The sequence below is a fragment of the Pelodiscus sinensis genome, chromosome 2 (assembly GCF_052426305.1).
Source record: "Pelodiscus sinensis isolate ZL-2025 chromosome 2, ASM5242630v1, whole genome shotgun sequence".
NCBI classification, from domain to species: Eukaryota; Metazoa; Chordata; order Testudines; family Trionychidae; genus Pelodiscus; species Pelodiscus sinensis.
This window is the reverse complement of record NC_143053.1, coordinates 112,813,404-112,839,254: the sequence shown is the minus strand read 5'-3', so window position 1 is coordinate 112,839,254 and position 25,851 is coordinate 112,813,404. Positions and strand designations below refer to the sequence as shown.

General features: G+C 41.5%; 1 protein-coding gene across 1 annotated transcript in view; it reads right to left on the bottom strand.

Moving 5' to 3' along the window:
• The window catches only part of ELOVL2 (ELOVL fatty acid elongase 2), a 76,642-nt gene that overhangs the window by 1,630 nt on the left and 49,161 nt on the right, over nt 1-25,851 (bottom strand). The window contains exons 4-7 of the mRNA XM_075921261.2: nt 10,832-10,909; nt 9,794-9,965; nt 7,456-7,580; nt 1,550-1,684 (exon numbers count right to left, since the gene is read on the bottom strand). Of these exons, the coding sequence (XP_075777376.2) occupies nt 1,550-1,684; nt 7,456-7,580; nt 9,794-9,965; nt 10,832-10,909 (510 nt within the window). The remainder of the gene's footprint in view (nt 1-1,549; nt 1,685-7,455; nt 7,581-9,793; nt 9,966-10,831; nt 10,910-25,851) is intronic.

The window sequence follows — 25,851 nt, the reverse complement described above, 5'->3', positions numbered from 1 at the left end:
ACATTTTCATATATGCATATTGCAAATGCAAACTTCATCTAGACTAAAGTCCTCAAACTGTGGTCCAAGAACTCTATTCAGGTGGACAGAGGAAAGGTGATTACATTTTTTTTTTAAATAAACTGCTTTGATCCAGAACACTGTACAATAGTTAACTAATGGTACAAACAACATTTGGAAAAATCATTAAGTGGTCCACCGAGGTCTTCAGCAATTTTCAAGGGCATGGAAAAAAGATTGGAAAACAAAAAAATTGAGTTGTGCCACTGATTTGAAGAGGGCTGGAGTCTGATAGATAATTAGACAATTTATCAATCTGCCACTTTATGGTTAACTGATTAATATAGACTGATTAAGAAAGGCTATAATTTTTTTTGTTTTAAAATGTATTTTTCTGTTTTCTATATGGATTTTTTCCATTTAATGTCACTGTTTTTTATTAGGTTTATCTTCTATTTTCCATCAATAAGTTGTGTATGATGGGATATTCCTGCATATTTTCTACATCTATTCTAAATAAGTTTTATTGCTTATTTGCATGTACTTAATTTTTTTCTTTTAATTGGGATAGAGTGGTGGCTTTAATTTTTATAACTCGTCTTTAAAATTAAAGCTTTTAAAAAGTAAGAGCATTCATGATCATTATTAGAATTACTTGTGACATTTCATGTTGTCTATTGCATCTGATGTTTGTCTTGCTTTGTGCCTGCCTTCACTTATGAAACTAAACCTTTTTGTTGTTAGTTCTGATGGACTCAATGAGCCTAATTGCACAAGGAAAATTTGAAGGATTAGTGTCTTCTAGTCTGATCCAGGCAGAGCTGGCCCAAACTACGGGCTGACTGGGCTACCGCCTGGGGCGCCCCATTGTACGGAGCACCATTCGGGGCTGCTGGACTGGGCGGGGGTGGGGCTGCGCATGCGCCGGGCACCCAGGGGCGGCGCTGCGCTCCCTCCAGGCACCCGGGGGAAGCACTGGCTCCTGGGGCGCACAAATGGCTTGGGCCAGCCCTGGATTCAGGGCCTGCTGAATTCACTGAGGTCCTTCTATTGACTGTAGTCAGGCCCTGAAGGCCCAAAAATTAACAATTATTCCATCACTTTATTTCCTTTTCTGTCCTCAAATGCCAATAAAAATAGCAAAGAGCTTGCAGGAAGTACTCAGAACACTGTAGAATTCAGCACTTAGTGAGAATGGAAATGGAATTTCCCTGAGCTAAGGATCACTTAATTTTTTTTTCCACATAGTTTACTACATCCATATTCTGTAACAACTAAAATGATAAAACAAAAACAACAAACATTAAAAAGAAATCTGGCGTATCCTTTCAATAAAGTATTAGCAAAACTTGACTGTATTACAGTTTCGTATGTCATGGATCAGTCTATCTGGCAAAACATTCCACGTTTTTGATAGTTCAGTGTAAGAGAGTATAAATTCAGAAAAAGCTGCACTCATCAGAAAATCATTGGCTCAGAAAATCATTGGCTTAATAAATATAACATGAAATCAGGGCTCAGTATATGATTTTTACGTTCCCCAGCTTACCTTAATATAAAAGTTTATAAACAGAATAACCAGCGTTGCCATGTATGAAGACTGGAACATGAGACAACCAAATGGAAATCCACAAGGCTTCACAGCGGCACTAAGTGTGTGGATAATGGTGAGTAGAAATTGAATCTGTAAAAGATGGTTCAGGCATTTTATTTACATAAATGTAAATGAGACTATTTTTGTTTATTACCATTTTAGACATTTTCAGGAAAGAGGATGGTGACTGTTTAATCAGGCATTTCCTGGGCAATCCTCATATTATAGCTTTTCTGTTGTTGTTCTGAGCATTGTGTTGGGATCATTGTTCTGAGGCTGTCAGAATTATTCTCATGTAAGGTCTGTACTACAGAATGTAAGGACTGACCATTTTATAGATTTTTTTTGAGAACAGATTTTACTTACGAGACTGGATGGCAAACTGGTAGCTAGTCTCTTTTAATGGGATTGTGATACTCCTAGAACACTCTGCCTGCATTAAAATCATGTTTAAGCAGAACCTGAGAGAAACCTCAGGAACATCTGAGACCTGAAGAAGCCCGTCCAGAAAATGATTAAATGCATATTGAAGACTAAATAAGAGGTCTGGGACTACAGGCAGCAGGTAAAGGAGAAACGAGATGGAGAGGGGAGCTGGAAAAGATCTCACTTTTTTGGATTACCAAATGTAGCCTAAATAGCTGGATCATATGACCCTGTCCAACCAACTGAACTGTGCAGTATTCCATGAACCCAATGTACTGTGTGTAGTTTTTTTAGAATGAGGCATTATTCTGTTTTAAGTGTGCAAGAAAACAAGATAATTAAGAGACACTCCTGATTCAAAGAACAAATTTACATATTTTCACAAGACCAGTTTAAAGTTTTTTGCTGGTGTCTGTTCTAAAATAATAATAAAGAGCATTCTTTAAAATGCAAATGAGGAGAGAGCCTCCTCCTACCAGTAAGGAATACAGCATGTAACATGTTTTTAATGCAGCACAATTCTTGATGTATTAATGCTGACTTAAGGGCACATGGGTTTGTGTACTGTACCCAGACTAGAGCAGGTTTTTCAAAATCAGAGAATGTTTGTTTTGGGCTCTTGCTTTATGTAATTTTACATTTTCTTATTGTACTAAAGTTATGCTTCCTGCTTTGGAGAGCCTTTGATAATCTACGTAGCAAAGTTTTTTTTCCAAGTCATACAATTTAAAGCTCAATAGGAAAGTTAACTGAGCAGTATATCATTTTAACATCTTATGTAATTAATAGTTTTTACAACTTTTTAATCAGCAGTGCATTTGCCATGATTTCGTAGTGTCAATTTTCTATGAAGCAGGCCATAAATAATGGGATTGGTTTTTATGACCAAAGAAGTTTCTATAAGAAACACTACTGAATGTGTGCTCCCTCATTGAATAATATAGCATACTGTCTACTATACAGAGGCCTATTGTGGTTCACTATGTTAGCAACTCTTAGGCCAGCTCTACTCTGGTGGAGAAAATCAATATAAGATATGCAGTTCCAGCTATGACAACTGCATAGCTGGAGTTGACATACTTTAGCTTTAATTTTCTGGGGTGGCCCCACAACAGGGGGTTGATAGGAGAAACTTCATTACCAGTACCAACAAGGACACCCTCAGTGTCTGATTTAGCAGGTCTTTTCTAGACCTGCTAAATCAAATGCCAAAAGATTGACTATTGCAGCATCAATCTTCCTGCAAGTGGAAACGTAGGTGAGTTAATATTTATTTTATTTGACCAATTTCTGTTCATAAGGGAGATAAGCTATCAAGCTTACACAGAAAGTTCTGTGGAGTTTAAAAACATGTCTCTCACCTGGTGAAAAGATATGCACTGATATCATCATATTTGTTTTTAAACAGCAACATGTAATGTATTATTTGATGATTCGTAATCATATGTAATGTATTAAATGTTACTGAAATGATTACTAAAGTATGTTTGACAGGCCTATCAGGAAGACTTAATAAATAGGTCTGTCCAAGACAAAGGAATAGCTAGTCATCAAGTAAAGACATTTCCATATTAGGTAAACAAAGCTATCAAGCAGGTGAGCAGACAGCTTCTAGCAGGAAAGAGAAACTTTATCTGGGCTGTACAGACAGGGGCTCTGTACCTCAAGTCATAAGAAACTGAATTATAAAATGTATCAAATGAACTGTTTTATGAAAGCCTATGATACACGGGTGATTTTAAAAAGCATTATGGATACTCATTGATAGGACACTGACTACAAAGTCTACTATCAAAGGGAGAAACAGGTCTCTGCCAGACAGGTGGGAATGGCATGGCTATTTACTTATCCCCTGAGTAAAACCTGAGAGTGGTAGAATCAAAGTAATGGAAGTCCCACTTCCATCCTCCCACATATAGGAAAAAACAGTATGAGGTCATTTGGCCTTTTGAAATAAGGGCATTGAACTTCGGAAGATATAAGCAAAGACAGAAGGGATCATCGGCATCCATCACCTGACAGACACAAGCTGTCTTGCAAGCTGAGAAAAATGGGTCCTTCAACCAACAGAGGTGATGAAACCCCTGGGGACTGACGATAGGTGAGAGAGAGGCTTCTTTAGCTTATGAAGATACTATCTTGTGCTTTGGAAGGTCCTGACTGAGGGAAAAGTCATCCATGGCTGGGGAGAAGGAAGATTTAGTGAGATCAACCATCTTGAACAAAATCTGTACCCGATCAAATTAGTTTCTAGACTTTCAGATGAATATTTTCACTATTATTTGCTTGTAACTATTACACACACTCTTCCTTTTACTCAGCATCACTTAACCTCTGTCCTTTGTTTCTAAATGTATTTTATTTTTACTATAAATCAATCCAGTGCTTTGTTTGAAATTAAATTACAATCTAACATGCTTTGGAGTTCTTGAAAGGATCAACTAACCTTATTTCTCTGAGTGGTCCTGGAGAGGGCCAGACACTGAAGGGTACATGTTTATGGGAAAATTCAAGACTGGGAGTGTGTTGGGGTCACTAAGCTAGTAACTGAGGCAGGTGAAAGCCATCATGAGATGATTGCAGTGCAGGCTGGCTGTGAGAGTCAGAGTTGCTGACCCGGGGTTGCATAGCACTTAGCATTCAGGATGTGACCTGTATTCTTGTAGGTCGGCTGCTGCATCCAGGTTGTGATGAATAGCAGTAGGCAATTTTAGACACCCAGAAGTTACAGGGCAGGTGGTTACACAACCCCATCTGGTCTGGGTTGTGCCCACAAACATGATGTTTTGAAAAAGAATAGTGCATAGCATTATCCCTACATTTTGATGCTTAGCTTGCTCAAACCTGGAAAGAACGGTACACAGTGAACTTCTACTGATAGCAAAAATCAGGCCCATTGTATTTACTTACAAATGCACCCTAAGATCATTATCCTGAAATGAATAAAGGCTATTTTTAATTTTGAAAGGTAGAGATTGGCTGGCAAAAAGTGTTCAATTTTGTCTTTCATGCATACAAGTTAGAATCCACGTTTAAAAAGTGTGACTGATAGAAATTGTACAAGGTTAAAATAATTAACATCAGAATTAAAACATAAGTAGAATCAATATTCTGTGTTTATAAACAACAACAAAAAAACACACCCTGGTTTGAAAATGGCCGTTTAAGTGCAAAACTCCATTTTTCATATTTAGCTTTAGTAATGTAAGCAGGGGCTGAACTACTGCTTGTTATCAGCCAGCTAAAAGGACGGAGCTGCTCTGGGGGTTGGTGTGCTCACTCCAATTGTTTAACTCTGCAAGATAATTAACTGTTAATGGTTGATATGTAAATATAGCTCATGCCAAGAGGAGGAAGGAATCCGAGGTGTGGCTATGTAAATCCAACTCAGCCAGGGCTGATGGAGGATCAGTGTTGGAATGAAATGTGGTATATTGTAAATAATTTGGGGCTGTTGTGGGGGTCACATCATGCTACCCCTAAATGTGGGAACTGTAAAACATTACACCAGTGCTTGCAGGAGAGAGACTATCACTGGAAGAGGCCTGTGAGGAATAAGCCTCCCCCCTTCCAGAGTTGAGTGAACTGAGTTGGGGGGGAAGGGCTAAAGGGCTGGAGTCAGCCTGCTTCATGCCTGCCAGGTGTGAGCTGTAAGACTGGCCCAACCTGTTTCTTTTCCCCTTTTGTTTCAAGGACAGACCTGAAGTAGACTCCAAGAGGAGTCTTTTTGCTAGTCCAGTCGGAGCTGGCATCTTTTGCCAATCTAGGTGGTGGCTAAAGAATTAAAATCACTAAGAGCTGAAATCACTGGTTTGGCCGGGAGCCAGACCCATTGCAGCCAGTGGAATGACCGGCGGGTGGCCAGTAGGAGCGACGGCAGGTGACCAGCGGAGCAGCCGGTGGGAATGGACGGCCGGTAGGAGTGGCAACAGGCAACCAGTGGAGCGGCTGGTGGAGTGGAAGAAGACAGCTGTTGGAGCATGGTGGAGTGGCTCGTGGTAAAGGCTGCAGCAGAACCATATAAAGAGGTGGCGCCGTCAGCATCGGACCACGTAAGGTGCCCCTATCAGCCCCCCTGCCTCCTTTCCACCCAGGCTGGGAGGTAGAACCCTGCAGGCGAACTTTTGAACTCTGGGCGGCACTGACCAGGAACAGAGACTTTTGGGGTGTCAGACTCTGGGAGATTTTGGGATGCTGGACTCCAGAGACTCTTGGGGTGTTGGACTTTGCCCATGGTTTGGGCTATGAGCTCTGTTTGTGGTATTTTCCCAAGTTAATGCCATGTGACTTTTCTCTCTGTTTCATTAAATGTTTCTTTTCTACACTCAGGTACTCTGTGCTTGCGAGTGGGGAAGCATTGCCTCTGAGGCACCCATGGGTGTGTGAATTTCCCAGGCTACTGGGTGGGGGCTCAAGCCGGTTCTGTGTGAGATGGACCCTTAGATATTGAACCCAGCCCTGGTTGCTGCCGGGCCTACCCAGCAGAAGGATTACAATAATAAGTTTTTATATCATTTCCGTCAAGTTAATGTGTCAGGGTTTTTGCATTTATAAATAGGCTTCATTAAAGAAGGGTTCTACTTTGAAAATGTACTCTCTAAAAAGGGCACCAAGTGGGGGGAGCACACTGATTGTTTCTCAGTGATGCCAGATAACTTCCGAAAACGTTTACAAGTAAAAGCATGTATGTTCATTTTCCTCTTTGTGTGGGTATGTTTAACCTCTGTTAGAACAGACCAGTCAAGATGGATTCTTATTGGCTCATGCATCACCAATAACAACTAGATTTTAAATGTAGAATCTTTAACAATGATTGTGTATCTTGTGTGAGCTAGACCAGAATGCAACTCATTGTCTCAGAACTATATTGACTTTGCAGCTCTAATGGGAATAAAAAGCTATAAAAACAGTGTCAAGTAAGGAGCTATAACTGAATAAACTGAGGGAGTAAGTCTAATTCATAAAAAAAATGCCTTTTGTACATAGTTATTTTCCAAAGAATTTCAAAAGCTTTAAAATTTATACTTTAAAAGCTACAGCAAGCGGATAGTCTATCATCATGCTCAAATAACTTCCTAAGCACATCAGTCATTTTCCACTCTGAGTTCAGTTCAGAATTAAGATAGTATTGAATATATTCCTTATGCAAATGGGTTCTGAAGGCTCTGTTAAGATCCACATTGTTCATTTTAGTGTTTCAAGGCAGAATTTGGCTTTGACAGCAATTTTGCATTTGATTGTACTCAATCCTTGTGAGGTCTTCTCACAAGATTTCTGCTTAAGAATCTGATCTGAAAATGAAGACTTTGGGAGTGAATTTGTGTACAGGAATTTGGATCAGAGGTCCTTCATCCTCTACATTTCAAAAGGTTTATATTCAAGGTTACAGTTTTGTGCCATCTCTTCTAACATAAAGAGAAAATGAAGTAATGTACCAATTGTGCCTGAGTGAGGTATTTCTTCCACCACAGATACTTGCGCATAGAAGGAATGACAGACAATCCATAGTAGGAGTACATGAGAACATGGATAAAACTGTTCAAAGTGGGACCAAAGAAACCTGTAAGAATCCAACCAGGAAAACATTTTATATAGCACTACAAGTAGAGGTGAGATGAAGGACTTTCTACTGGGAAACATCCTTAACATTTACAAGGTGCTGTTTTTAATAATCTACAAGTTGTCTCTCTAGCATACTGCCACTGCACCCAGTAATAATCATCTCTACTCTTTTTTTTCTCATTTCTGGTCAGGGTACTCGGGACTTGCATTGGATTCTACAGGTGAGATTACTGTCCTTCCCCCTCCCTATGGCTGTGGAGTTCTGTGCCGGTCTACCCCAGTTTGATCACTTGTGCCACTCCTTCCCTGACAGGGCTGCCGAGCTTGATTCTGTAACACTAAAGGGGTTGCGCAAGGGCTACTCACAAGCCATGGCACGGGGCATACAGCACTTGGGGTGTTGTCACACGAACTGAGGAGAGTGGCACTAGTGTAATTTTTTTTCCTGCTCGTCATGGGTTTGTCATGCAGCAGTATCTGTGTACCATGTAGGCTGACCTTCCCTCAGTGCAAACTAAGGCAACAAGAAGGGAATTAACTGTGCTCTGAGCATACTCTAAGTTTAGGATAGGACCTAGCAATCCTCTAACTTGCTGGACCTCATTCCCCTTCCAGAGCTGGGGCAAAGACATCTTAGTTCTGTTTGTACAGGGCCTAGCACAGTGGAGTTGTGATCAATGACTAAGACACCAAAGGGCAAGTGACACACACATTGTAATAGGCTCCTCTTTGGCTTCAAAGCTGCCCTTATTTTAACAAGTCTGACTGAAAGTTTGTAGTTTACTTTACTCTGTGGCTTCCTTTCTGCCTTCTTCCTTTTTATTTTCTAGATTTCAGGCCATGCCTTCTTTGTTCTAAAAATCCTTTGTTGATCTTTTCATTCTCTCTAAGCTCTGTGTGCTCAGCTATTTATATTATCATGTTGCCATAAACAGCAGCCTAGTGCCTGGGGAGGTAAAAGAACATGCACAATTCCCATTGCTAAACACAGCGGTGAGAACTTCACTCTTTGTGCCTGAGTACAATTCGTTTACTCTAGGGCAAATTCTGTGGCTCTAATTGAGGAAAATCTTTAGACTTCAGTGAGTGCTTTGCTTGCTGAAGGACTCCTGAATTTTGTATAGATTGACATAACTTTCCCTTCTGAGGGATGTGGGAACCAAAGCTTAAAAACAAAGTTAAAATATTAATTTTCTTTTCAACTTAGATGACAAGGCTACAGGAAAAATTCACTCCATTTCTCCAGTGACAAAATTGTACTAGAAACAATTCTCCACTTTAAGCCAGAATGCAGAGAGCAGTCTCTAACTAGCATTAGATACCTTGGGTATTGGAGGAGACAGTGAGAGTGACAATTTCCAGTCAAGATGAATGTGATCTGATAATAGCAAATTTCACAATATAATTATTATTCCTGACTTGATGTGCAGAGAGAGGGGGAAGGCCAATTTTCTGTCACACAGACATCTGGTTTCACTTGGATAAAATGCATGTTACTCTGCATCCCTGTGACTTGCTGCCACCTATGCATTCAAATCTCAGAACTTCAAAATGAGACTTTAACATGAACCAAATTCATGAATGTAGAATTGGTTATTCAAAGAAAGGAGTGTTTTTAAGGCACAGTGAATGTGTTACATTTATACTGCCAAGTACAGGGTGTAGTTTTTCATCAGTTTTACAACAGTGTCACTCCATTACACTTCAGTAGAGTTAATTCTCATTTACTTGTGTGCAACTGCGAACAAACGTAATACCATGCTTTGCTAATAGCCCCGGCCTTATGTGAGGTTAAGGTTGAATCCTCTTCCCATTGAAATGGATGGGAATTTTGCTACTGCCTTTAAGGGGACAGGTCACAGGCAGTGAATTTTTGTTTGCCTGCCCATGCTTTATACTATAATACCCCGGACTAAATCATGGCATTACTCATCACTGTTATATCTGAGCCTATGGAATAGTTTGGTGGCCTGATAGTGATTCTGAGCCCTCACAATTCTAATAGGAGCAGCAGGTGTTCGCCACCTTTAAAAATAAACCCATATGACAATATACTCCCCTTGATTTTGTGGGTATTTGTGAATAATTCTGCAAGTAGCTAATATTGCTAGTAACATGCTTTGCCATGCATAGCTGTGTGCAAATTCTCTACAGCTAGAGGTGATTACAGCTCCTTTACATACCACTGAGAAAATAAATCAAAACACTTACTTTGTCCACAAGGTATCCAGTTCAGAACACACCACCAAATGTTAAACATAGTGGCATGATGATATACATGAAGGAAAGTAATTTGACTATTTTTCTTCCTCAGTACAAAGAAAATAGTGTCTGTGAATTCAATTGCTTTGGAAAAATAATACCACCACAACACCTTGGCCACCTGTATGAGAGAGAGAAATAAAGGGCTGTTTGTTTACTAGGTGAGAGAGTTGACCGAGGCCAGGTCTACACTGAAGGGGAAGGTGGAATTAAGGTATACAACTCCAGCTACATTAGTAACATAGTTTGCGTCTACGTTTGAGTTTCTATGCCATCTCCACAGAGGGAGGCTGATGGAAGCAAATGTTGCCATTTGCTTCCCTTACTCCTCATGAGGAGTAGAAATAGTGGTGCGGATGGGGGTGCCCTTTGAGTTCGATTTTGCGGGTCTGTCCCAGACACGCTAAATCGAACTCCAGTAGATTGATCAAGCCAGCATCAATCTTCCACTTAGTGAAGATGTGACCTGAGAATTTGGAACAGTCAAGGACAAAACATTTGAATTTAAGGTGTGTAAGACTAGAGATGAGCCAAAGTTGCAAAATATGGTTCAAACATTCCCCAAGTTCAGGTTGGTTCAGGCTCTAGTTTGGACCTACAAGAAATTAAATGTGCATGGACAATTTCATCGTTGGTTTTTAAATAAATGATGATTTCCTTAGAAAATATTTCCATTTTGTACTGGCATCTCTTCTGATAATGCAGTGCCAAATGAGTCAGAAATATTGGACATAGGCTTTTGTAACAGCCTTTCCAGAAGAAAAATGTACCTCTCACAATGTTCTCTATACTGGGGAATGAGGACACTTGCAACCTGGATCAGCATCTATATACATCCCACTCTATAGCAACCTGACATAAGATCATTTGAAAAAATCCTAATGCTAAAACCTAAATAGGCCAGTGATGCAAGGGAATTGTACCACAGCATATTGTAGGAATAGACCATTATATCTTTTAGTTACTGAGTTGATGTTTCTGCCTCACCCGGATATCAGCTTCTCCTGCGCTGACAAGGTTCTGACACTGTAAGTTATAGCCGCCTTCCCAGCTGGAGAGAATAAGCTAGAACAAAACACACACAGAAAATCACTCAACAAAAGTATTCATTCATATCCCCCTGTGCTTCCGTTCAGCGTTTCAGTGGAAATGGCCCAGAATTTGTGCCACTGCCGATTCATCCCACGAACAGATGCTATTGAAACAGTCTATTTGCATATATGAAAATAGGATTCTGTTCTAGAATTAAAAGGTTAGAAGGTGGTGATGGAAATGCACAATGCAACAAACTCTTTGCTGAATTTGAAAGTTCAAACCTATTATAAGTTATCTTTAACAGGAGTTTGAAACCTGCAATTCTTTAAGAAATCATGTGCATTTTTTGTAGAGAGCCTATGTTTTGAAGGGAGCTCTTTTATCTGACTCGTGCAGGGCACTAGGAGAAGTGTTAAACAGATTACCGGTGCAGCCAATATCCTTCCCTGTTCTTCCAAACACACTAAAACTGTGTTTGTGCTGGGGGAAGACGGAGAGGATGTATGTTTTCCCTCTCTCTCTCTCTCTCTCTCTGTCTGTCTCTCTCTTTATCCAATGAGAAGAGAAAACATATTATATTGAATGAAGTGGCAAAGAGCCTTCAAATAATTCCACAGGAGTACCCTAATGCTGCACTAAGGTTGTATGTGAATTTGTGATGAGTTTAAGATCATGCAACACTACAAAACAAATTTAACAATGCAAAGAGTGTCACTGGTGATTATTTTGTGGGTTTGAAAGTCCACACCAGGGAAAGTGAGTGGATCTCTGTCAAAACTAAGGGTACATCTAGACTACATCTGTTTGTTGGAAAAAGCTACTCAAAATGTGTTCCACATTTTGAGTAGCTTTTTCCAATACTTTAGTTGGAAGAGGCTTTCCCAACATTTGGCCCATCTAGACTGGGCCAAATGTCAGGGAAAAAAACCCTCTTTTGAAAGCCCCCTTCTTCCTTGTAGAACAAAGAATACAGGGGCTTCCGAAAGAGTGTGTTTGCTCTTCTGCAAAAAAAAAAAAAAGCGGAAGAACAAACACGTTCCCTGGACGCAGGGAAGTTTTTTGGGACATGTCTGGTATCCCGAACCCCCCCTGCAGTTTAGCCAATTCCTAAGACTAGACAAACCTACTCAGGCTGAAACACCTCTTTATGGAGATACAGCCACCTACAGACGCTTGCATATACTGGATTTTCAAGAGACTGTCAAAGCAAAGACTTTTGGATAAATGAGCTGAATTTAAACTGATTTAAGGCCTTCCTTCCAAAGGAGGGAGTCCAATTCTTTTGGAACGACTGTTGCTGACCAGAGCCCTTGTTAGTTTTGGTGGAGTGATCTCTGGTAAGCTTACTACATCCATATAGAACCTTCTATTGTTCTTATTATGTTTGCTCTGTAAAACTTTCACCTTAAGAATAAATGTACTTGCTTAGAAAGAGTTGTGTGGTAATGTATAACCTAGGGCAATTATTCTGTTTATAGTCTTTTAGGACACAGCAAAGTGCAGACACAGAACACTATTTAGGTCATTGGCTTGCTGGGGAACTCTGTGTAGGCAGAGAACTAGGAAATCTGTAAAAACCTTGCTAGAAGGGGGGAGAGAGTCAATCCAAGAGAGGTAATGGCTGAGGAGTCAGGAACCTAGAGCCGGTGTCCTTGCTGCATTGCACAGGGAATACAAGTTCTCTTGTGCTGACTTGTGACATAGACTGCAAAATCTGGCCATTGGAAAAGCATCTCTGAAGTAGCAATGTGGTTTGTTGATTGATTGCATGGGTGGGGTGGAAGAATGAGGGGGGAAAACAGTTGCTTGTTTCCCAGAGAATTGTTTTTCTTCTTTCTGAAGAGCAAGCTGAGGTAAAATTTGTGTTTTGAGGCATGCTGCCACTTACTGAAGGCTATCTCTGCCTTCGATCAACTTTAGGTGCTGTTCAGGAACCACACTTCCTGTACTCCAGTAGGCAGTAAAATGACAAGAACTGCTGAGTATTATATTGACTTTTGCTGCCACAACCGACATGGATATGCCCTATGAAAAACCCTTTACTCAGTGATTGCCAGCATCTCTTGTTCCACCACAGGAGGCATAAGGCCATGTTTCCTAAACTGTGCATACAGGCAAGTGTAACATACTTATTATATAGATATATACATGCTATACAGCTAATTCGTATTTTGCAAATTAGTTTGCTAATGAAGTTTAAATAGCTATTCTGTCTGCAATGAGAGAGTTGTGTATGGATGAAATAATTGCTATTCCCATTGGACATTCAAGGAACTGTGATGTAATGTCTTATTCAATCAGTGGGCGAAGAAACAAAAATACCTCGGTCTTTTAGCTCAGATTGTTTTGTGGAAGGTGAAAATAGCCTTACTTTATTTGTGAAAATGACCTTTATACAGTTTGTTTCATCATAACACGCCCGTTTACTAGTGAGAAACCCCAGGGGCTCATTCTGTGTACTTACAAGGGTTTAAAAAAAATAATGGGAACCATAAGAAAAAGGCTTCTTAATTCTTTGGCAAACCCTTCATTTACATTTCTTGGCTCTGCAGTCCAGTGTTGTGTACGCTGTAGCTTATCCCTGAAACAGAATAGAGGGATTCTACAAAATACTGTTATTTCCAGTACAGAACTGTAAAAATCCAAAACTGAAGAAAATAAACCTTCGACCTTACAGTAAAGTTAACCTATGTGAGAACTTAAGTGTTTCACAACAGCCCCAGAAGACGGATAGTGAAATAGATCAAAAGGGAGATTAGTGGCTTGTTTTTCAGAAGTGACAATGAAATATGGTGGCTTACGATATATGGAAATGATTTTCTTCAGTGACAGGATCCAACAGCTAAGCAGCTTGCTATTTTTCCCCAACAAAAGCTTTTCTGCTTTAGCTCAAGCGGTACAGGCTTGTCCTCCTTAAGCCATAGGTTTAATCCTCATTGTCAGCTGTTTCTGTGGTCACATTTCATTACCCTGGGTCCCTTTCGGGTCCCATTGATTTCACCTCTGAAAATCAGTCCACAAATGATTTAGTCTCTGATCACAGAACTCAAATTCCTTGACTGCTGGTCTCTAATTAGTCACAAGCATATATCACCTGGAAAAGCAAAAAGCACTTTGTATTGCTTTGGCTTAGGCAAACAGAGCTTTTAAATCTCTTAAGGATGCTCTCTGTTGTAACTGTCCTCATTTTTAATATATTTTATTTTAAGGAGAGAGAACGGTTTTATAAAATATTATATAACTTATTGAAATGTTTTAATCAATGATGTGTCAGTGAAACCAGATTGTCCTCGACTCCATCATCACCTACTTGATTTAAATAAAGTCTCCAGAAACATTTGAAACCCATGCAAGGTTGTGAAACTCAAAGAAATAGAAACTGAATTGGTTGCATTGTTCAGACTGAATGAAGTTCAAACATAAACCAATGCCAGTAAGGATGAAAATTAAATTGAAATTGTTTCCAAAATTTCAATTTTATATAATCTAAAGCACAGGTAACTAGAAGAGGACATGGTTCTTATAAATAAGTATCAAAAAGTCTCACACTGTCCCTTTAATTTTAAAAATATCAAGTACCTACAGCCAAAAGAAGCCACTAAGTATCTGCTGTGCTGCGAGAATGGGTGTTAGAAAAGTGGACTGATGCAGTGAAAATGATTAAATACTTCTCCTGGTCTTTGCTGTAGGGTTGTTTTAAAGGTGGGGTGGGGAGTGAGGAAGATGTTGGAGGGGAAAGAAGATTTCTCCCTCTTTTAGAACAGTCCAAATACCACTAGTCTTGTTTACAATGGGTGCTAGAGGGTAGACTGGGGCTCTGTCAAGACCGGTGTGGGCAACAATTTTTTGCCAGGGACAACTTCAGAAATTTTTGAAGTGGTGCCAGGCTGCACTGGAAGGGGCAGGGCCTCAAAAGGAAGGGGTGAGGCCAGGATGCTTTGGGCTTCTCCACCCCCAGACCATAATTGGTCTGGGGGTGGGGGAGCCTCTTTGCTCCCCCTTCTCACTAAGCACCCATGCCCTTGGTGGTGGGAAGAGACGTCCCGTGCTCCCCCACCCCCAGGCCAATCAGGGCCTGGGGAGCATGTGAAGCCTCCTCCCGCCCTGCCAGGAGTGTGCTCCTGGCAGGGTGGAGGAAAGTTCATGCGCTTCCCCCACCCCCAGGTCCTAATCGGCCTGGTGGCGGAAGAGCGGAGGAGTGGCAGGGCCTCTGCAGGCCAGATCAACCCACTTATCAGGCTGGATCCATCCCACCGAGACCCTTTTACCCACCCCGGTCTAGACCATGGAGTTTTCCCAGGATACCAGAAATATCCTGGAAAAACTCCCCACATTCAGGGAATGCATCTGCTCTTCCAACATTTTTTGCGGAAGAGCAGACAGGCTCTTTTGGAAGCCCTGTTTTCTTCATTTTATGAGAAATGAGGGCTCTTCTGAAAGAGGAGGTTTTTCTGAAATTTGTCCCTATGTAGACGGGCCAAATTTCGCAAAAGCCTCTTCCGAAAAAACTAACAGAGAAAGCTATGCGAAGTGCGGCGTGCAATTTGCATACCTTTTTCTGAAAAAAAGTGGCAGTCTAGACGTAGCCTGGGACCATTGCCTAGCCTATCCAGCTGGAGGAGGACCCCTCACAAATGTCTGGTGCAGCTGAGTTCACGCAACATGTGCTGCTGAAGAGCTTCGTTTCCCATGTCTTGTATTCTATCATGTGCCTCCAGGAATTGTGTTCTCTGGCCTGTGCCCACTAACTCCTCTCACGTAAAAGGTCACATGCAAAAGAGGGTGGGAAATGACCCACAGGTCTCAGATATTTTACTGCAGTGGTAGCCTCGCATTTTCCCCTTAAAGAGAGGCAGGGCTGCCAGCATTGTAGAGAAAGAAGAGGGCATAGTCAGCAAGATTCTTATTGGGCTACACTCTGTGGGAAAACTAATAGCAGTTAAGACCTTTGCCTCACACTCTACTGCAGCATTCCTCTCTCTTATCACAGCACTCTGCCCTGGTATGCTGGTACTGGCTGGCTCTGTCACCTTCCTGCTGACACCCCCTTTGGGATTTTTTGATGAACAGCACGGTGGGAGTCAGAATACCCAATAGTAAATTACAGTCCTCTGTACAGAGACCGTACTGCACTGACTGGAGAGTCCCTAACTTACCAATCATCCCTCCTGATCATATCGAGGTGCATTTGGCAGAAGCAATTCTTTGGTGGGGAGGAACACTTGTGCCTGGTTGCTTTTCAGTGCCACCTCCCTCAAAGCCCTTGCTAACTGATTTCCATATCCAGGGGTGCCGACAGACTTGCCAGGTCCCCAGGAAAGGTGGGAGGGACTGGCTCCATGCTTTCCCAAGGGATGAGGCCTCGGGTGGAAAGGGCGGGGTTGAGAGCAGGCAGCCCTCAGAGCCGCACAGAGACTATCACATGGCATTCCAGTGGTGATTTAAAGGGCTCGGGGTCCTGACCGCTGCTGCTCTCTAAAAGCCACTGGCTCTTTTGAATGGCTGGGCCCCAGGGTAACTGCTCCCTTTGCCCCGCCCTGCACAGATACAAAATTGGTATCTGCAGCCACAAAAATGATCTGCAGTTATCCACAATTACATCAGTAGAAGTGGATACCCATGTATCTCTGCAGACTTGCAGGATTCTAAATACAAAAATCTTTACCTACATCCATACCTACAAAAATGAGCTACGGATATTTGTATCCTCATTTGAGGATGCGGATACCTGTGACTATATAGCAGATATCTACAGATTTGCAGGGCTGTCTATATGAACCTGAATGGGTACATCTGGTTTTTGGATAGACAAAAAAGTCTTCCTGATAAGCTTTTAAAAATTAGCTAATTAGTCATTACTCTGTCATTTCAAAGGTTCTGTAAGAACTTTAGTTGTCACCTTGCCTTTGACTGGCAAACAGTACGGCTATGTCTAGACTACATCCCTTTTTCGGAAAGGGAGGGATCCCTTTTTTTATTTAATGAGGGAGGGATAAGGGATCTTTAGAAAAGGCTTTATTTTTTGAAAGATCAGCGTCTAGACTGACGCTTTTCTCCAACAAAGCTCCGTGCTGAAAAAAGCGGCAGCCATTTTTATGCTAATGGAGCGTGGGAGATTTGAATCCCTGCTTCATTAGCAATTGTGATACGTCTAATTTACATCCCTTTTCCGAAAGGGATGTAGTCTAGACGTAGCCATCAAGTCTAAGGCTGGAGTAAAAGAATCTCATTTGAGAAAAGCATTTTGAGTAGGATATAGCTTTACTAAGGATGACATTTGGAGTTCCAGTGACAAATTTATTTGGGTGGATCAAATAAATGCAACTAGCTTAGCTAGAGTTTTAACCACGAACATTGCTAATGCAAACAAGAAGGAAGTAAGTATTGCAACTGCTCATAATATTTGTTGTTTTAATAAGGCTCCTCCAGTTGCTGGAATAGTGAAACAGTCTTTCACCTTTACTAATAAAGAATTAGATCTTGCAACTAGAGTGAGAGGGCTGCACACTTGTATCCAGTTGCAAGATTTAACCCAAAGGTAGAAGATAAAGCTTCAGTGGGAAGGAAGATTCTACTCTTTCTTACAGCTCTTCCCCTTTCCTTTCTTTTGAAGGAATTAAAGATGCTCCCCATTTTTTTTCTCATTGGTACAGGTTTTTGTTTTTTGATTATAATTATGTCACTTTGAGTCCAGTGTAACCAACTCTTGTGACTTTTTTTCATCATGAATCTTGCATTATTTCAGGCTTAGTTAAATCCTCAGCACCTGTAGTCCCTTTCCTCCCCATCCCAAGACCCAGTCCAATTTCAGCTGTGTTGCGTCATTCACTAAGAATGAGTAGTCCTGTGATACCATAGAGACTAACAAAATATAATATCAAGAGCTTTGTGGGTAAAACCCACTTTATCAGATGATGAGCACAAGTCAGACTTTTTTTAACAGCCAGAAGGTTGGACTGGAAATTGGTTGTGTGTGCCTTGATTTCTAGTAAAAACTCCTTTCACTTCACCTTTGATCTTTTTAATTTTCTCTTTCAAGTGGCCTAGCTGCCATCTTGTTTCCTTAAGGGAATAGACATGATGTCTCCTCAACTATGGATGGTCATTCTGCTTTCTGAAATAGGTATGCCCCCAAAGAATCCCAGTCTTAGAAACTAACCGATCCCTTCTGGATGTTTTTAAAGTGTGGCTGGTAGGTATGGTGCTGAGGGGAATGCATGTGGAATCTGCAACTGCTCACATATAGTAAGGGGTTCAATCAGTCCTCCCACCAGGGTTATGACTGCTGTTTTTATATTTATTTGATTTAGCTTCTGTGCCTCAGTATCCCCCTACATGATGTGTCCAGTGTTACAAAGTAAGTCAGTAGCAGACCAGGTATCCTGACAAAACCACTAGACTTATTCCTTTCCTTCCTGTGTAGTTGAAACAACACCATATTATTTACATGTATTGCTGTAGCAGCCTGAGTCTCCTATCAGAGTAGGTGCCCCAGGGTGCACCTAGGAAGAAAAGTCCCTGCCCTAAAACACGTTCAGGTACTGTGAGTCTCTCAGACATTGGGGGGAAAGGTATAGTGGAGGGCAACCAAAATGATTAGGGGGCTGGAGCACATGATCTATGAGGAGAGGCTGAGGGATTTGGGCTTATTTAGTCTGTTGAGAAGAGTGAGGAGGGATTTGATAGCAGCCTTCAACTTCCTGAAGGGAGGTTCCAAAGAGGATGGAGAGAGGCTGTTCTCAGTAGTGATGGATGGCAGAACAAGGAGCAATGGTCTCAGGTTAGTGGGGGAGGTCTCGATTGGATATTAGGAAAAACTATTTCACTAAGAGGGGGGTGAATACTGAAATGGGTTACCAAGGGAGATGGTGGAATCTTCATCCCTAGAGGTTTTTAAGTCTTGGCTTGACAAAGCCCTGGCTGGGTTGATTTAGTTGGGATTGGTCCTGCTTTGGGCAGGGGGCTGGACTCGATGACTATGATTCTATGAAAGAGGAAGAAGGGCTAAGGAAATAAGTTTTTTCCTAAATGTGATAGTTTTCTCTCTTTCTCCAGGAAATATTCTATAAAATATTCTGCCTTCCTGGCAGCCTCTACCTCGACGTAGTGTCCATGTCCTATTGCTTCACTTTGTTTAGGTAAAGGGTCACTTTGGAGAGGGAAGATTCATATTGCCATGTGAACATGATACTAAACCATTCTCCCTAACTGCAACAGCCTGATCAATGTGTGTTTGTTTTTTTTTTTAAATTTATCATTGCAGCTCAGTAATTACTAGGCTTCCACTGTAGTACGAACATATATACATCTTTATGCAGAATCTCAAGTACAAGAATAATGGGAGCAAGCTCACAGTGACAGCTTTGTTACAGAAATCTAACTCCTGCCTGTTTCAAAAGAGTAATTGTGGTGAAGTTAGGTCAGTACATACTCACTGTGGCGGTAGGTCATGCCATGCCAGAAATCTCTCCACTGGCTAAATGCAACAAAGTAACTATTGGAGTTTAATACATCATTGGATCCCCCTTGATGGGATTATAGTCACATAATCACAACTTTCTCATGCATTATCCTATAATACTAGATTAGCAGAGAGAGAATCATATGTACTTACTGAACCACAACACTGATAATTTTTATATGGGCTTCTTTAAAAGTGGATTTCTGGACTGGAACAGTTGCTTTTAGCTGTGTGGGTGAGCAATTAGGAATGCTGCCTTGCAAGCTTCCCATGCATGGTTTCCTAAATGAGCACATGTCCAACAGCCACAGGTGCAGAACATGACAGAGAGAAGACGGGAACTGCATCCAAGCATAATAATTACTGGAATTTTTAAAGGACTTCCCTATTGACTACTGACTCCAGATTCCCTCTCCAGCATGCTCTTTCTTGTTTTCTTTGATAAAGCCCTTCTGAAAACACAGGCTCCTACAGTATATCCTGAGCTTTGAAAGAGCTAAGACAGATATTGGACTTGGCACTTACACTGGGAATAAAAGGAAGCCACAGCTAGCTCTATTTAAGGTGATGTTGGGACCATTTAGCTTCTGACAAGGAGCATTATGCATCATATATATAAACTTTTAAAAAGTCATTAGAAGATCCCCAAGGGAGAAATGAGTGTGAGGGAAGGTGAACAGGGGTAGAGAGAAAATGGGCAAGCAGAAGAAGGGATAGGGAAAAACCAAGAGTGGGAAACAGAAAGCAGAGAAGGAAAGAGAGGCTCAGAGGAAGAGGTGAGAAAAATAATCTCAGAAATGGAAGCACCTTGAAGTCAAGTCAACCCTGAAGTCAAGTGCAGTCCCCTGCACTCATAGACTGAATTACTTCAATAGGAATACACAAGGGCTGTGTCTACACTGGGCCACTTATTCCGGAAAATCAGCCGCTTTTCCGGAATAAGCTGCAAGCTGTCTACACTGGCCCTTGAATTTCCGGAAAAGCAACGATGCTCTACTGTACAAAATCAGCCGCTATTCTGGAAAAACTATTCTGCTCCTGCTCGGGCATAAGTCCTTATTCTGGAACACTGTTCCGGAAAAGGGCCAGTGTAGACAGCCCAGTAGTCTTTTCCAGAAAAAAACCCCGATCGTGAAAATGGCGATCGGGGCTCTTTTCCGGAAAAGCGCGTCTACATTGGCCACAGACGCTTTTCCAGAAAAAGGGCTTTTCCGGAAAAGCAGCCTGCCAATGTAGACGCTCCTTTTCCAGAAAAACTGAACACAGAATAGTATTCCGTTTTAAGCATTTCCGGAAATTCATGCCAGTGTAGACACAGCCAAGGTGTCAAGTGGGTTCCTACTCTGGTTGCTAGCCAGGACTAAAGGGTGTAATGCTGTGACCTATTAGCATATTAGCTAGATTAAAGCTAGCGGGGTACTCCTATCCATGTTACAACCACACTATACTACAATCCTCTTCCGCAAGAGGAAATGCAAATGGAGTGCTCATTTGCCTATGTCACGCTGTCATTTACATTTCCTCTGATCACTTTTGCGCAAGAGGTTTTTGTGCAAAAAAGCACTTTGTAGATGGCTCCTTTTTGCGCAAGAGCTAGAGCACACTTTCTCTGGAGAGGAAATACCTGTTTTTCTTCTCATTTGAACAGCAGTTTGTTGTAAATATATTTAAAAAAATAAAAAATTTTGTGGTTCTTGAACAAATAGAGAGATCCAATGGTATGGCCATCCACTGATCAAAAACTTCAGGAAAAATAGTCCAGAATAAATATGGATTGTCCAAGGTTAGTCTACAGTCTTCAAAGCAGTGTCTGTATCCAAGGATCTGAGACTGATTGAGCATGGCAGCTGAACTACCTCTCAGCCCTGGGGGGTAGTCTCATTAGAATGAGGTTGAGACCTACTGGAGGGGCAGAGAAAGAAGTGTGCACTTTACTACTCCACTGCAGAAGATAAGCAGAAAAAAGATCTTTAATCCCTCTTTTGATACTGAATAAATCCTGAACAAAAAATGTATTTTAAGGTCTTAGATATGCTTTCTGGGTGCAGAGTTTACACTTTCAGAACTGTGTAATCAAATCCCTGCATGTCTAGATAAAATTTTACCCTATGTATCCATGGAAGTGTGTGTCTATGGAGGTTGCCTATTTTTATATGAGTCTCAAAGAATTACAGTACAATCCAAGGTTTTGGCTAGGAAGCTAAGAAGCAGTGCAGCTAGGACTTAAAGCTTGCTGCCCACGTGTTCTGAACACCTCAAATACTCTGCTGTCAGGACAACTGTAAACTGTTTAAGGAGGCAATGTAGGTTAGGTAGACCAGCCTGAGATTAGGGATCACAGATTCCTGAGTTCTAATCCCAGCACTACTGCTCGCTAACTATTTGGTGTTTATAAATTACATAACCTTGCAGTGCTTCACTTTCCCCATGTTTTAAATGAGTAATAATGCCTTAATTTAAAAAGGGGGTGGGGAATGAGGATTAATTAGTGATATTTGCAAATAACCTTGAAGATGTAAAGTGCTGTGTAAATGTAACCCAGAAGGCTTTACAAGAGATATAGAGAATAGCTGTTTTTGCATGTGACTCTGTAGTATCAGTAAAATAATAGCAATTCTGCATTTGAAAAGTTAATTGTATTTGATTTAATATCAAACTGCCCTTGGATACCTGATACAATTCCCACTGAAGTCAGTAATAGTTGAGCTGTATATCAGGGCATTGTCTTATTGAGGAAAGGGGTAAATTATCATGCTGTGCCTAAAATAGGTAGCTCAAAAGTTTTGTCTTTCCTGTTAAACACATTGGCTGCGTCTAGACTGGCAAGTTTTTCCGCAAAAGCACTTGCTTTTGCGGAAAAACTTGCCAGCTGTCTACACTGGCTGCTTGAATTTGTGCAAGAACACTGATGATCTCATGTAAGATTGTCAGCGTTCTTGCACAAATACTATGCGTCTCTCATTCAGGAAAAAGCCCTCTTGCGCAAATGCTTTTGCACAAGAGGGCCAGTGTAGACAGCTAAAAACTGTTTTGTGCAAAAAAGCCCCGATGGCGAAAATGGCGATCGGGGCTTTCTTGCGCAAAACCACATCTAGATTGGCACGGACGCTTTTCCACAAAAAGTGCTTTTGCGCAAAAGCATCCATGCCAATCTAGATGCTCTTTTCCACAAATGCTTTTAATGGAAAAACTTTTCCGTTAAAAGCATTTGCGGAAAATCATGCCAGTCTAGACGTAGCCATTGAATTTATTTCACAGGAACAACTGCTACTGAAAACAGCAAAGTCGGCCACTGAGATCTCCTAACTCAGCTCAAGAAAGAACAGCCTGAGAAAGGAACAAAAACCATGCAGTGTTCTCACCCCCATAGAAACAGTTTTACGTTTAGTGCACTGTTGTTTTCTGTTGTGTCCTCAGTGACCTTTCACTCACTATGGGAAATTATTTTAAATGCAGATTTCTCTCTTCCTCTCCCCTGACATGCCCTGACAGAAAGTTTTCTCCTATTACTCCTATTTTATGCCTATTATCTTCCATATGGCCTTGATCCTATAAAGTTCCAAGTACTATCAACTCTCCCATCAATCAGTAGTGCTCCGCAGCTTACAAGATGGTGGTCTTCACAGAAATAAATGCAGTTGTATAATGCATCCTGGAATTTATCTTTTGTGGAAAGTGGGACCTCCATTTCCCTCTCCTTAGCCCACACTAGTGTCAGTGAAGGCTGCTTTGATCACTTGCTGGGTGGAAGGGATGATCTCTCAGGTTCCACTTATTCCAGGCTCAGAACACTTTCACAAAGATCTGAATTCTGAGCTCTAGTACTGCACTGTCACTAAAGTGCCAGGAGAGCCTCCAGGAGGTCTTTTATACACTAAAATCCCACAAAGTTGCCCTCTTCATAACTTGAATTAAAATTGCTCTCCTCTCTCTGCTTCTCAGCTAAGATTTAGCAGGGAATATCAGTATTTCTTAAACTGTGTTCCGTGACACACTGGTGTGCCGCAAGGCAGTTGGAGGTGTGCCATGGAGAACAACAGAATTCAAAATGACCCTTAAAGTTATTTTTGCTCAATAATTTTCCCCGATCCTTTTTTTTTCTTTTTTGCTCAAGAAAAAATCCTTGGTGTTCCTCATGAAAAAATATTGTTCCTTAGTTTTTAAAAGTATTTCTTAAACTGGGGTATATGGACATATGAGGCCTTCTCTAAGGCTTTATTTTTGCAAATAAATGAATTACTTGTTTATTTGTAATATTTTACTGCAGCACATTATGATGGAAATAATAAATTTCAGCTACCAAAATAAACAAAATCTGTTTTGAGAGAAAGTGTCCCTTTTTTCATTTAGCTTGTTCACTACTGTACCAAATTCAAATACTGTGATCATTTTTCCAATCATTAGTTGCAATCTGTGAGGTGCACAGTAATCCCAAAGTTGAGTTGCAAAGACTAACACAACCCAGCTGATACGGCTTATGACTTGATGAATGCAGTGTTAGGATAGATATGGCTTTGCTCGGCCCCTATTGGGTAAAGTAATTGGAAAAGTGGTTGGGTTTCTTGCTAGCTGTTGATTTGGGTATAAGCTCATGTATAACACTGACCCTACTGGTTGATGAAGTTTTAGAGATGGTGTTCCTGATGCTGCTTTTAACTAGCCTAGTAACCTTTTGTACCAGGGATCCTGTGGTGGTTTTGACTTGATTGCAAAAATTGGCAAGACTCAGTAGGCTTCCTCAGGTGTGGTAGTTCTATTCTTTCCTCTCAGAAAGAAACCAATAGGCTATGTTAATTGTTACTCTGAGGACAAGGTTCTTACTCATGGTGTTCTTATCTATTAATTGACCTCACTTTTAAAATACATGTGCCTCATTTGGTGCATATGAACTAAAGTGTATGAAGCTACAGGGTAGGTGCAATGCCAGCCATATGCTGATGACACACCTTTCTACTGTCCATCTGATTTGACCCAGGTGGTGCAGTGTCTTGGTTTTCTCAGTGCCTAGACAAGGTATGATGTGAACAAATGCATGCTAGGTAAGGTTTAATCTAAATGGGATAGGATAGCAATTGCAGCTGACTGCTGAGGGAAACTACTCAAGAACCTGGTAGACTTCGTGGCTGCTTCAATTATTAAGAGAATCTAGCTTTCAGTTATTAAAGTCACAGTTCAGGATTCTGTTTTGAACTTCAAGGTATTTGGGGTCCCAAATACTGTCTGTAGTCAAAAGTGTCTCTTGTGTCTGTCTGTACGTAACCTGAGTGTTGTAACAGTTTATTTGAGGTGAATTTTGCTGGAGTTACCTATGTGCAGAGCCAGGCATGAAAACTTGGCAGCTTCATGGGATTTTCCATAGATCAAATGTTACTAGTCCCCAAATTGCTGTCTGTTTGCTTCTGGGTGCAATTTAGGAGGCAGGTTAGATTTGGACAGAGGATTTGGTTTGTAATTCCTCTCCACGCTCCTCCTCCCCTGGCAGTGACCATATTTTCCAAACCAAAGGTTGGGACACCTGATCTGACAGGATATTTTTCTGATTTGTGAGGAGGTTGGGGATGCAGGGTGTCGGCAGGGCGATGAGTGAGTGGGCTGGGGGTACAAGTGTGGGGTGTTGGTAAGGCAGTGAATTAGAGGGATGGGAGTGTGGGATCTGAGTATGAGGGGAAGGGAGGGTCACTTACTTTCACATGGTTTCCAACACCGAGCCCCAAGCACTGCCTCCCACTGCTCCTATTGGCTGGATTCTGGAGCAGCAGGAAAAGCCTCCAGGAACCACATCCCTCCACTGCTGTTTCCTCAGCCTTCCCTGCAAGCTGGATCCAGCCTCGGAGCTCACTCTCCATCCCCAGCCAAAATATTTGGTGAAATATTGGAATTTCTGGGACATTCCAATGGCATATGGGAACAACGGGACGGAATATTTGAAATTGGGATTGTCCCAGAAAATCGGGGATGTATGGTCGGCACTGTATGTCCTGGATTTTCCTGGATGGGACCCCCAGCACTCTCATTCAAAACCTTGCTGATACCCCGTACCTCCAGCCCCCTCACTCACCGCTCTGCTGAGACCCCTATACTCCCAGCCCACTCACAAATCAGAAAAAAATCCTTTGTCAGATCATGTCTCCCAATTTTTGGTTTGGAAAATATGGCCACTGTATGTATGTGTGGTTGGCATACACACCCCCATGACCATCAGCATTTGGATCTTTATTCAAAAATCATAATCTTTTGGGATGAAAAAAAGCCAGTTGTTAGTAAACTGATGTAATTCAGACCATGAGCCAGATATTCAAGCAGAGGTAGGTTATGGGTCTTGTGCGCTACTCAGCAGGCATCTTGGAGCCATAACCCAGCTGCAAAGGCCAAGCACAGAATTCCCCTGTTACAGGGAAACTGCCTAATGTGGCACATCTGTTGCAGCTGAGCCCAGCATCACTGGGGCCCCCTCCACCTGGGAACAAGTGGGAAGGAGGTGCTTCTGGCACTATGTGGTGGTAAGGGCCCT